Source organism: Amblyomma mixtum, chromosome 3 (genome assembly GCF_055824585.1).
Source record: "Amblyomma mixtum isolate Tamu chromosome 3, ASM5582458v1, whole genome shotgun sequence".
Taxonomy (NCBI): domain Eukaryota; kingdom Metazoa; phylum Arthropoda; class Arachnida; order Ixodida; family Ixodidae; genus Amblyomma; species Amblyomma mixtum.
In genome coordinates, this window is record NC_143014.1 from 192,095,002 (window position 1) to 192,107,184 (window position 12,183).

At 48.2% G+C, this 12,183-nt stretch overlaps 2 protein-coding genes and 1 pseudogene across 7 annotated transcripts in view; all 3 read right to left on the minus strand.

Annotated features, from left to right (window-relative positions):
• Positions 1 to 3,843, minus strand: part of LOC149353077 (protein SCAI) — a 68,260-nt gene extending 64,417 nt beyond the window's left edge. For 4 of the 6 annotated variants that reach the window (XM_089582295.1, XM_089582291.1, XM_089582292.1 and 1 more), the window contains exons 1-5: positions 3,211 to 3,841; positions 2,795 to 2,890; positions 2,616 to 2,702; positions 2,266 to 2,479; positions 1,313 to 1,411 (exon numbers count right to left, since the gene is read on the minus strand). In XM_089582295.1, the coding sequence (XP_089438421.1) occupies positions 1,313 to 1,411; positions 2,266 to 2,479; positions 2,616 to 2,702; positions 2,795 to 2,890; positions 3,211 to 3,407 (693 nt within the window). In that variant the 5' untranslated portion in view covers positions 3,408 to 3,841. Of the gene's footprint in view, positions 1 to 1,312; positions 1,412 to 2,265; positions 2,480 to 2,615; positions 2,703 to 2,794; positions 2,891 to 3,210 lie in introns of all 6 variants that reach the window. The other 2 variants (XM_089582293.1, XM_089582294.1) reach the window with 2 other exon arrangements.
• A 2,009-nt stretch (positions 3,844 to 5,852) lies between these two features.
• LOC149353078 (uncharacterized) lies at positions 5,853 to 10,077 on the minus strand (annotated as a pseudogene).
• A 58-nt stretch (positions 10,078 to 10,135) lies between these two features.
• On the minus strand, positions 10,136 to 11,329 carry LOC149353079 (polyadenylate-binding protein-interacting protein 1-like). Its single transcript, XM_089577276.1, has one exon. It carries the CDS (start codon positions 11,327 to 11,329, stop codon positions 10,136 to 10,138), a length of 1,194 nt encoding a protein of 397 aa, XP_089433402.1.
• Positions 11,330 to 12,183: the final 854 nt, after the last annotated feature.

A 12,183-nucleotide genomic window follows, 5' to 3' on the forward strand; every position in this document is an offset into this window, starting at 1 on the left:
TGAGCAAAAAGGGGGCTCTAATTTTCCTCCGTGCTTCGGAAATTTCACAGTGGACATTCTCAAGCACATGTCCAAAAATTCGAAATGCAGCAAAAGACATTCAAATAAATTTTAACGTCCCAAAGCGACACATGGACTATGAGGGATGCCACAGTGGGGGCCCCGGATTAACTTAGAGCACCTGGGGCTCTTTAACATGCGCTAGCATCACACAGCACATGCGCACTTTTGCATTTCACCTCCATCGAATTCAGTCATATCTGGAAACCCAAATTACTATATACTAAATGTTTGAGAACATAGGAGGGGACACTTAAGCTCCACCTTAATGGTAAGACGCAATAGCATATATGCAGAAGGTCATTCTCTTCTTTACATTCATTAATCCCTGGGAGTCCTCATAGCCCTCCTGGTGCAGTGATGCAGCAGTTAAGCGATGTGCCACTGCTCTTCTATGGCAGGTGCTCCCAGAGGTGGGCCTTGTGCGGCCCAGGTTGCTCTTCCCGAGCGACCAATCATTAATTCAACTGCCACCTGCCAGGGTGGGCAGTTTGCTCACTACCCGGTGGGCAGACTGTGATGAAGCTGCAAGGTCCCGTGACCTAAGGGACCCACCTGACCTCCTAGGTTGCTCTCTGGGGACCACCTGCCAGAGCCATGCCCGTGCCAATGCCAATGCCAACACCAACACCAATGCCGACACCGGATTTTCTGGAGAACAGGGCCTTTAACGCTATCACATTAATAATTGGAGACAAGATTTACACTCCAGGTGCCAGGAAAATATGCCATGGAAAGGAGGCCACAGCTGTTGAGTCCATCTGAGTCTGACTAGCACAAGCACAAGTGACGAGAGGCTTTAAATGTTAACAATGGCAGTGAAATGGCATGCAGAAGCATGCACAAGAAATAATAAAGAAGAGTAAGCATCATACCAACACCTCACAAGAGCCCACAAGCCACTGATCACTGACCGAAACCAGGTCATGCACAATAAATTTCATGTACCCAAACGTTCAACATACATTACCTAAGCAAAAGGATATTTCAAGTTACACATAAATACTTGCTCTTAGTTAGCTGTATATAATTTGTAACATGTATGCTAGTTAAGAATATATGTTTCATTCAAGCAAGGATTACAATTAGTAAATTCAGAGCAATTTTTTCCAAGAGACGAGGGGACTACAGCAAATAGCAGAAATGATGTTCGATTTAACTTGACAAACAAAGCTCCAACTTATCAGTAGCACCATGGAAATCCCTAAACTACCATAACCCTTGAAGAATAATCCTGAAATCTGATGCATACGTCAATAAAGGACTTGATCTCGCCCAACACAAGAGACCATTCCAACTGGTCCTCAGGCTCGTATGTGGCAGTGTAGTCGTCAATCTGCTTGGCAAGTTCCTGTGAAACAAAAGCACTCGTCACACAGGCTAAAAGCACCCCAAAAAAGCCACCAATGAAGCCATCAACACAACTCCATAATGACAAAGCTAAAGCACCCAACTAGCAAGCAAGCATGCAACTTTTTTCAACACATACACACTTATGTATAGACTATCAGCAGACATGACACTGCAATTTGTAAAAGAGAGAGATATAAAATATCTCACTAAAGAGTGTTTCTGTTGAGGAATACAATTTTTACGAATGCACACTTCACATTTCAAGTACAGAGCACTCAAGAATGAATTGTTTTCTGTGTGTGAAATGTGGCCCTGCAAGCCATGTTACAATTAACAAAAATAATAGTGAACAAAGAATGCTTAACAAATTTATTGCGGCTTCAGGGACTTACTGAATATCAACTATAACTATAAAATGGTATCTCAAATACAGTCTTCTCCACTTATGTTCAGCCATATACTGTTTCAATCTGCTGTTGTTTTTTTTACTCATTTTCAGCAAGCATGGCCTTCACTGTATGGCCCAAAAGCCTCGTGGGAAAGCCATCTTTACATAACCCACATTTATTTATGTAATTATTAATTCATTCAAAACACACTTAGAGGCCTTCAGCAGAAGATATTACACAAAACAGGCATTGAAAATTAAAATTATGAATACGCATCACATAGGTTTTTTTTTTCTTCAACATTTGCCAGAGCCTGTACAGGGCAGATCCTCTGTCCTTAACAAGCACTGACAAGCACTACACTGATTCTGAATGACACACAACTAAAAATATTCACCAGCAGTAATTACAACAATAGGCAGCAGCATAAAATCGAAATTTTCTAACCCAGAAAAATGCTCACCCGCACTAGGTCACGCACAAGCTTCATCTTCTTGAGCAGGAGACAGACGACAATAAAACGAGCATAATAACGCAATTTTTTCACCATCAAATCTGAGCGGTGGGAGTATGGCAAGCTCTCTTCTTTGCTCGCTTTGGAGTAATATCCTCGAGCACGGATGGCCGCATAAAATGAGAATGCTTCATTCAGGTAATTGGTTTCACTTGTTCTCAGGCTGCAAAAAAATGCGACACAACAAAGCCTCAATAACAATAACTGACTAAGCTGCACAAGTTCATACAATGAAGAAACAAAAATTTATTGGAATGCAGCAAGCAGAAAGGAATGTTACACATCATAAGGGTACTCACTAATAATGGTAATACAACTGCCCAATCTTCGAGGCAATCTCTCCTATTTGCCATCTTTTTAAACCATACTTAATGTCCAAAATTTGCCTGCACCAGAAAAAAAAAAAGAGGAAAGAAAGTGATCCATCGATTCCACGTTGAGTAACACAGAAATAACAAGCAAACGATACAAGACATACCTATGCTGCTGCTGAAATTTCCATAATTTAGTATACACGTCGAACGTCCGTCCGAAATAAGCTTGCCACTGTTTATGTCCATATTGCGGGAGGTCCCTGCACGAAAGTAACAAGCTATCAACTGGAGAAGACATACTCAGTTCTTCCTCTGACAGACAATATTTACAGCACTACGAACAGAGAATGGCTGAAACTTGTCGTATGTATGGATTGCACTGTGAAAGAAAAAAAAAAGCGAAAGGTAGCAATATGCCCTCTTTTGGGGCTCGGAAGAAGACCCAAGTGACAAGCACCGAGTTTGGACAAAAGTTTGAATTCCTTTCAGCGTACCCAATGGCTTCAGTACGAAAAAATAATCGGCCCTGATCATAAAAAGTTGAGCCTGCACAACACCAACGCGTGATTGGTGTGCATACCTCAGACCGTTGAAGAGCTGTTTGGACTTCTCCAGCAAATGACAGAATTCGTTCACTATTTTCCGCTCCTGTTCCTCAATTTCACTCATAATGGCCATTCTTCGAGGTGCATGCTGTCCCAGATCCTCCGGACCACCAGAAGCAGGGCGTTTCACGGGGTCCAAACGATCGTAGTAAGAGGCGCTTCCCTTCTGCATCAAAAGCGCCCACCTACGGTTCTCTCGCCGTTGCCTTGCTCACCCGTCGCTTTCGCTGCCGCAACAAAACACCAGAGATAATTACGAAGGCCCGCCGCATGAGGCAGTAACCATAGGCTTTCCTGTGATTATTGTACGAAACTCAGTGCCGTAAGCCGCGCACAAGCGTTTCACCACCGGCGTCTACACCGACTACACATGACAACCAACCAAAAAACAAACGATACAGCCAGTAGGCCTAACTTGCTAGTGATGTATCAGTAGTAGTTCTTTTTGTCAACGCCAGGCGGCTGGGCCTCTGGGGCGCTAGGCATGCCGCTAGGCTACAGGGGCTACCATAGAGCTATACAGTTAAGTAACGGTCCGTTCGATTCGCCTGCACTACATGAACTGGTTCTCGCGGCACTGCACTTAGCCAACCTCGCCATCCGTTTCAGCAGTGCAACATGGCGCGCTCTGCACTACGCCATTCGTTCCAAAAAAGTGCAGACGTTATACAGGTCTAGTTTAGGAAAACTGTGCTCCTGCTCAGTGCCGAAATCGTTCAACTGCAGAAACTCAAGTTATTCCTTCGCCAACCAGAGCGGTGCCCAACTCAATTGGGCCCGACTCGCACGTGCCCTACCCGAGAGCGCGGCGAGTGGCGACGGAGGGCGCGGACGGGCGTCGGCACCTCGCACATATATCGACGGACCCGCCACCGGCATATTTCCTTTCTACCGATAAAATTATAACAACAACACTCGACACCAGGTATGTTAACTAAACAGCAAACACGTGCATGCAGCATGATGCACGTTGTTGTAAAAACCGCACTGTAACTCGGCGCGCGTACACTTCAGTTGTTGGGTAAAAGAACACATGTGCGTTTCGCGGCAGCTGCCGCAAAATGCACACGCATCGAGGCTGTTTCTTTACGGCAACACTTCTATGCGATGTGCTGTTTGAAAATTCTTCACGCGGTTCGCTAAAAATTGCGACCTTTGAGGTGAGCGGCACACAGCTGGCTGCAATCTGCTTGCGACGCCAATGTGGCCAAGGCTAGCAGACGACTAGGGCTGCACTCGGTCATTCGTTTTGGCCTCAGCCAGTGCCGAAAGCTGCACTTGAAACGCCGGAACTGACGCTGCACGCTCGCGGAAATGCCGCAGAACTTTACAGAACTGGTGCAGGAAGTGCAGGCGAATCGAACGGAAACCTAGAAGTCGGGATAGTGGAGACAGCGGGAGCTGCGGCGCTGCGGCGTGAAGCCAAAAGTGACGACTGCCGACAGGAGCTCCGGCGTAGAGTTAGTGGCGCTGGCGAAGAGCGATATCTGCAGTGACTCTAGCGATATCTAGTTCTCAAATTACTGCATATTCTTTCAGAAAAAGTTCACTGAATACAATACCGGCGCGCCTTCATAAGAAACAAACACAGCAGTCGACCTTCGCGCATTTATTTACTGTACGAGACTTTATTGCCTAATTTCCAAGCGGCAAACAAGCAAATGATTTCAAAAATTTGCGACCACCAAAGCAGACGTCCAGACCAGTCCAGACGTCGTAGACGTAGCGGGGGCGGAGACCGTACTATAACCGTACTAACCGTACGTCGTCTGCTCGGCAGATGCTCACGAGTGCCATTTATTGTACAGGCTGTTCCGCAATTAAACGCGCGCCGTAGAATGCCCCTCGCAGCTAATCCAATGAATTATTCCAGCTACAATTTCGCACAGAAATGAAACGTGGTTGGTAGATTTGTTTAGTTTCATTTTTGCGGAGTACTTACCTGAATTAATAAGGAAAGGTCGGATATACACATCGTCTGAGGCGACGACGAAACGAAACAGACCGCTCTCTCAGCAACTGCACCGGTGGCGCCATCTCCTTGGACGACCGTGGAGATTAGGCGAAGGGTCTTTTGCGAGAGGTTTGAAGGCTCTTCAGTGACTGCTTTATCAATAATCTCAGAAAACTTAGTTTGACCAAACGTGCACTAATTCTGAATACCTTCGTGGTACAGCATTGTCAAACATCCTGCAAAACACTCTTCCACCTTCTTTGCTAAATCTCCACGGCCGACAAACGAGATGGCGCCACCGATGAAATCGCTGCGAAAACTCCTAGTTTCGTTTTTTTCGTTGCCGCAGTCGATGCGAATATCCGACTATTTATTACTGATTCAGGCAAGTACTCCAAAAAATTGTGCATAAAACAATTCTGCCGACCAAATGCCATTTCTGTGCAAATTTAGAGCTCGAACAACTCGCCGGTTATATTGTGAGGTGCATTCTATTGCCGCCTGTGCGTCACAGTTCCGGCTTGTTCATTTGAGCAAATATGTAACCCGATGATACGTCAGTAGATATGCGGATGCATTCATGCGCAATGATTCTACGAATTAGTAAAATTAATATTGTGCGCACATAAGTGTTTTGGTTCCGAAGGACCCAGAAAGCATGCATCATTTTGGTAAACAACCGAGTAAAAAGCGGTGATAGATGCCGAAGGCCAGGCATATGTGAATGCATGAATGCACGTTTGATAAGTCATATAAAAACGCGAGCTCGAAGCCATCTCTAAACTTCTTCTTCCTGCATGAGCCGAAAATAAGCGACAGAACAGGAAAGCAATCCATGCATACCTTATATACAGGGTGTTTCACCTAAGACTTTCTGCAATTTTTAAAAATAAGCTATTTGAATTAGATGCGCGCTTTTTCTGGCATAGCATTGTCAGTGGTGTAGTACATCATAATGCAGCTAAGACGTGCTAACTAGCAGGCCTACATCGCGCCAAAATACATGCGGTTTGAGAAGCTTGCAGGCAAAACAACCTCTCCAGTGCACGTAACTCGTCGAAATAGCCAAAATTTGTTGGGCCACAGCGCCGAGGATAATCGCGTTCTCGAAATTCTAAAAACGGATATGGACATCACTTACGGTGGGCTGCATGTCTCTCAATAATTAAGAGCCCAACGGTAATAGTTTAAAAGTTAACTATTAAATATTGGTTAACAAGCCTGCTAGTTAGCACGTCTTAGCTGCATTATGATGTACTACACCACTGACAATGTTATGCCAGAAAAAGCGCGCATCTAATTCAAATAGTTTATTTTTAAAAATTGCAGAAAGTCTTAGGTGAAGCACCCTGTATATCCATGCCCTATTACGTCATTTCGGCACCACGCGCGCTTGTGGTGCCACGCTCTGCCACGACCGAAGTCAAGCTTCGATAAATAGCTAATTAAGACGCTTCGTCACGCACCTACCTCCGGAGCGACGCGCGCGCCTCTGACGGCTGCGCGAGCGTTTCGAGCGAGAAGGTGACAGGAATGCGGCGTGCGCGGCAGTTCGGTGAGCGGCATCTTGCAGGTCGACCTAGAAATTCTTTCAGGCACCCATGTACCCTAAAAAAAGTAACGCTAACTGCTGTGCCGTTCAGGGATCAAGTTTTAGCACTTTCCGACACGACATTGGTGCAGGAGCAGCGAAAAAGTTGCATGTTTGCTACTGGTTCGTTGTCAGAAGTAAGTTCTTGTTATAACTGCCTTCGTAATAATTTTCATCACACATGCCTTTGTCTGGCTAGCGCATGGTGCCCATTGGTACACTTTTGGTCGTTGGATACCAGCCGCAAATCGGTCAATAACTGATGTGCATTTAATTGCGTTGTACTCACACACTCACAGGCCAACGACGTAAAGTTGACAGCTCTGAATGCGACTGAGACGTGCTTTCCAACACAGACTTTGCATTCTTTGAAAGAATGATGACTTTTGCAGCGAGAGCTACATTACCCGCAGTCGCGCCGTTTCGCTGTGGGCCTTCGGCGCCACTTGTGCGCATGCGCGAGGAGCCGAGTGACGTCACAGCCGCCCCACTGGTGCGCCGCGCCGCTCGCTTTCGACAGAGAGAGAGACTGCCCAGGCAGTCTTTCTGGCAGTCAATAAAGTTGAATAACACGTGCCGCCTTCACCACATGTCTCGTCTTTAAATGTCTAGCACGTAGCCATGACGATAAGCAAAACAACTATACGTAACCAGGGATACACCGTACCTCTCGCTACGTATATCCTGGCATAGCTGAACTAAGCCACTGCCAGTCTTTTTGCGTGTTGTTAGTAATGCTTCCAAAACTTCATCAAAGGAACCATGAAGCGATATTTGCTAAGGCTAAGAAAAGCGCATGAGATTGATTGATTGATTGATTGATTGATTGATTGATTGATTGATTGATTGATTGATTGATTGATTGAAACCACGTTAAGCCCATTGTTGGCTTGGGCAGGCTCGTATTTGTACTATGTAATTTTTCAAATAAATAATTTATTATTATTATTATTATTATAGCACATTAGAACGCGCCGAAGGCGCTACGGTGGAAGGGGAGGGGATATTGTAAAGGAGAAGGGCTAAGGCTGCCTCCGTTTTATTAAAACTTCCTGGAGGCAGCCAAGTGGCGGCTGCGTGCCTCTCGTGAGCATTGCGGAGCCGATTGCCGACCAGCGGCGCCTCCGAGTCCTGGATGAACGCGAGGAGTGCCCGGCAGAGCTCGATGGCACGATCTGGACACGAGATATCGGGGCAGGCTCAGGTCCATATAGAAGAAGGCCATGGTCCCCGCTTAACGGCGGGCAGGGCTCGAAGACGAGATGGTGTGTAGAGAGGACATTCCCAGAACAGGTGGTTCATATCCGCACGGCAGTTGCACCTGGAGCAGGAAGCAGGTACCAACAACAGAAAACTGGGCAAGTTGGAACAGTTTCATTTTAAAGCAGCGCGAAACACGGTACGTAGTGGAAGAAACAAAAGACGACACGAGCGCTAACAGATACAGATGCCACCCCGATGAAAGCGGTTCAACAAGAAAGGGGTAAGATTCTGAACATTGTAGCGCTGACAGACGAGGCACGAAGGAAGGACGAGACACACAGGGCGTTGCTTGTTTGAATCCGCGGCAGCAGGAGCGATTCTCGTCGCGTGAATACCATCGGGGGAAGCGCAGGTATAGAGAGGGGGTTGCCCCCTGCCGTGAGGTATACGCGGTGCGATGTAGTTTCATCACAAGCTTCTCCGCGATCGGATCTGAAACCTCAGGTGTGGTAGCGACAGAAGGAGGAAGAGTGTCGGAGGCTCTGGCTAGCACGGTGCGAGAGATGAGCGCGTGCTAGTCTATGAACCTTCTCGTTTTCAGGGATACCGCAGTGCTGGGGGCCCAATGGATGCTAACGTGCTCACCGCGTTTGCGAAGCAGGCGTGCGTTATGCCTTGTCTTCTAGATTACAGGGTCCGTATAAAGAATGCTGGCACATGATCGGTAGGCACCTTGCGAGTCCGTGTAAACATATGGTGAATGGGGTCAGTTTCAGAAGAAACTGCGAGAGCCGATTCCAAGTAGTCTAAGATGGCCATTAACTCGGCTCGGGTACGTAAATTGGTAAATTGGTTTTTGAGGAAAGGAAATGGCGCAGTATCTGTCTCACATATCTCGGCGGACACCTGAACCGCGCCGTAAGGGAAGGGAGGAAGGTAGGAGTGAAAGAAGAGAGAAAGAGGTGCCATAGTGGAGGTCTCCGGAATAATTTTGACCACCTGGGGATCTTTAACGTGCACTGACATCGCACAGCACACGGGCGCCTCTTGCGTTTCTATCTTTATTGGCGCTGCTCTTAGCTTGCTTATCACCGTTGCTCGCGAGGTATTCTCGCCGTCTGTGGCAACGCGCCTATAGCCACTGAGCCATCGCGGCGGCGGGTATAAGATGCGTTCGCTCGCTTCCCGGCTCCATCGTTATGCCGCCTGAAAAACAGAAAGGGAGGCTACGTCGGCTTCCGAAGCCAGGAAATGACAACGGGCTTCGGAGACAGATGAAGAACGCGAACAGCGCCTTACTAAGCGGCGCGCTCAAGACGCTGCTAGACGGGCGCACCGCGCCTCTATCGAAACCGAATCGTCTACAACCGGTGATGATCCCGAATGGAACGCTATGGATGCTTACGGAACCTACCAGGTTTAACCAAAGCTAAACCTTAGCAACTTTTTTCAAGCACGCCTCCGAAGGACTAACTCGGGAATCTACACCCCTCACTAGACCCTCAGAGCGTGCCAAGTGCGGGGAAATAGGAGCGCTCACCGAGTGATTTCCAAAGGAGGAACACCTCAGCAAATCTATAATACAGGCTTGGTCAGACGATCTGCACACAAAGCCTCCTCAGTCGAACTGCCGGACGTCAGAAATCATTTTGAAGAGAGGTGAGATAGCCTGCAACGCAGTCTGGGCAGCATCCGGGTTGTTCAACCTGGTGACGACCCTACCCGAAGGGACGAACCGCAGCCCTGGTCTCGTGGCAGAGCACCCGCCTCGGCTACGGGAGGTGGTGGGTTCGACTCCCGCCGCCGGCCGGGTACCCACCGGTTTTCTCAAAATGGGTACAAGCTATGCCCCGGCCTGGTGCTCGGCTTCCCAGGGTTGCATTGCTTGGGAAAGGAGCCTGCGCCTACAAATCTCGTCACTGTGGGCAAATAGTCACGTGGACAAAGCGAAAGAGATGCAGAAAGCTTGTTTGGAAAAAAGGAAAAGCACAAAGTGGCACCACACTTTCCCCCCCCAAACCCCAATTCACACAAACATAGGGAGGAAAAAAATGCAGTTAAGAAAACACTGGGTACTGTCCTGCACTTTCCCATCGTCGCACCTCTCGGCCAACCCACTCTTGTCCGCTCCTTTGCCGAGATGGAGAGAGCTTCATTGTCCCGATTCCTTGAGGAATTCTTCGTAGGCTGCCGCAATCTCATCGTCCATGTCGTCATTGCAGCAGTTGTTGGCGTAACCGCTTCCATCAGACATTTCGATGTTCCCCATCCGTTCTGTGAGGAGGACCTCTTGGATAAACCTCTCCTCTTCACTGGAGACCGGCACGCCGTCGGGACCACAAGTAATGGGAAGGCTGTCATCCGCCTGGCCAGCCGATGCGGAGCTCGAAGACGACGAAGAGCGGCCCCAGTTCCTCTCACGAAGTTCGAGGACATTCTTGACCATCAGCGCCGCGGTCGGGTCAATGTCCTTCTTCTGAGAGATGTCGCAGAGCTTCTCAAACACACTGTCGAGGGCACAACAGTCGGTTTCGGGTGAGCCCACCTTCTCATAGTCCTCCAGGCAGGCGCCAGTCAGTTTCAGCACCTGGATGGTGCATTTGATGTTCTCCTTGGTGAGCGACTGCAGAAGCGTGTGCATCATGTTGGGAATGCAGGCGGCCAGGTGCTTCACCTTGTAGGAGTGGGCCTTCCGCAGAAACACCATCTGAGAGAACAGTTCAGCAATGAACAGCAGCAACCCGCGCAGGTAGGCGTCGTCAAAATCACCGGACCCCAAGTCGTTTCGCTTGACGCACTCTTTGTGACACCGGTCTAGAAGCATGTTTGTAAAGTCCTCCTCCACGCCTCGAATGTGAAGGTTGCTCCCAAGATGGTTGCACAGGCGTGCCGCGCTATACCTGAAGTTAGCCTCTTTCAGTCCCTGTTGGAAGATAGTGTCGACCACCTGACAGAGACCGCCAGCGTCGGTAATGCCACTCAATATGCTTGTGACGTCTTCTAATTTGGAGTCGAACTCAGCAGGACACAGCGTGACGTCGTCAATGAAGCTCATGAGCTCCAGCATTGCATACTGGTTCGCGTCCTGTGACTGTGGTGAAGGTGGATAGGGTGGGCAGGGCTCTGCAACTTCCTGTGGCAGAGGGACTCTGAAGAGCCTTGGTACGAACACCGGGGCCTCTGGTGAAAGCGTGCTTTTCAGCACGAATGATGGCATGCTTTTATCGTCAGAGCAGTCTGCCGACGCTGGCCCGCCTTTCGGCGATTGTCGTAGCAGTGTGACCGCTGGCCCGGGAACGACGGCGCTTGCTGTCTTCGGGGTACCGGAGTTCCTCCTTGAATCCATGTTCACCCGCGCTTCGGAGCTTGGCGGGGGGGCCTTGCGATGTCACCTCGGAAAAAGGCGCCCAGGGGAAGGCTGGCCTACCACAGGGAGTTCCCCTGACCAGGAGAAGACGTCGACAGCCGCCCCAAGACCAAAGGCAAAAGCGCTGCAAAGGGAAGAACAAACTTCTTCTTCTTCTTCTTCACCTCTTTATAATGGCACATACCCACGTGGGGGGATTGGCCGAGGTGTAGTGGTATACATAAGAAAATTTTCATAGGATTAAACGTGAATTTTGAAAAATGTATTCATGAAAAACGACAGAAGAATATTTGAAGTGAAATAACAAAGAACATTTTGGCGAGAATAATAATAATTAAAAAAAAACAAAAAAACTCCGAGACTTTTAAAGGAGTTAGCAAATCAACCTACCAGTTGCAATTATGTAATCATGTAGATTCCCACAAATTGAACTCAAAGCAAATCCTTTGGCGCTCGCTCCGAACGATAACAACACTGGCATAGATAACGGGAGCCCTAACCTGGAGAGAGGGACCTCCAGGTAAATCTTTCTCTGAAGTGCGAACTTTGGACAGTAGAGCAGGAAATGGTCCACAGATTCAACGACCCCGCATGAGTCACATAGGTTTGTTGGAGACCACCCACATCTGCATAGGTATAAATTTAAACTGGGAATCCTGCACCGCAGTCGCGTCATTGATACCTCACAGTGCCTGGTTTTACACGAACGGACGTTCCATTTATACGCTAAGTGCTGATAATCAGCAGTATTTAGTAGGGGATCGCGTAACCTGGCTGATATGTGTTGGAACCGCTGAAACCTGGAGATCACCAGCAGACTGAAATTCGGGACG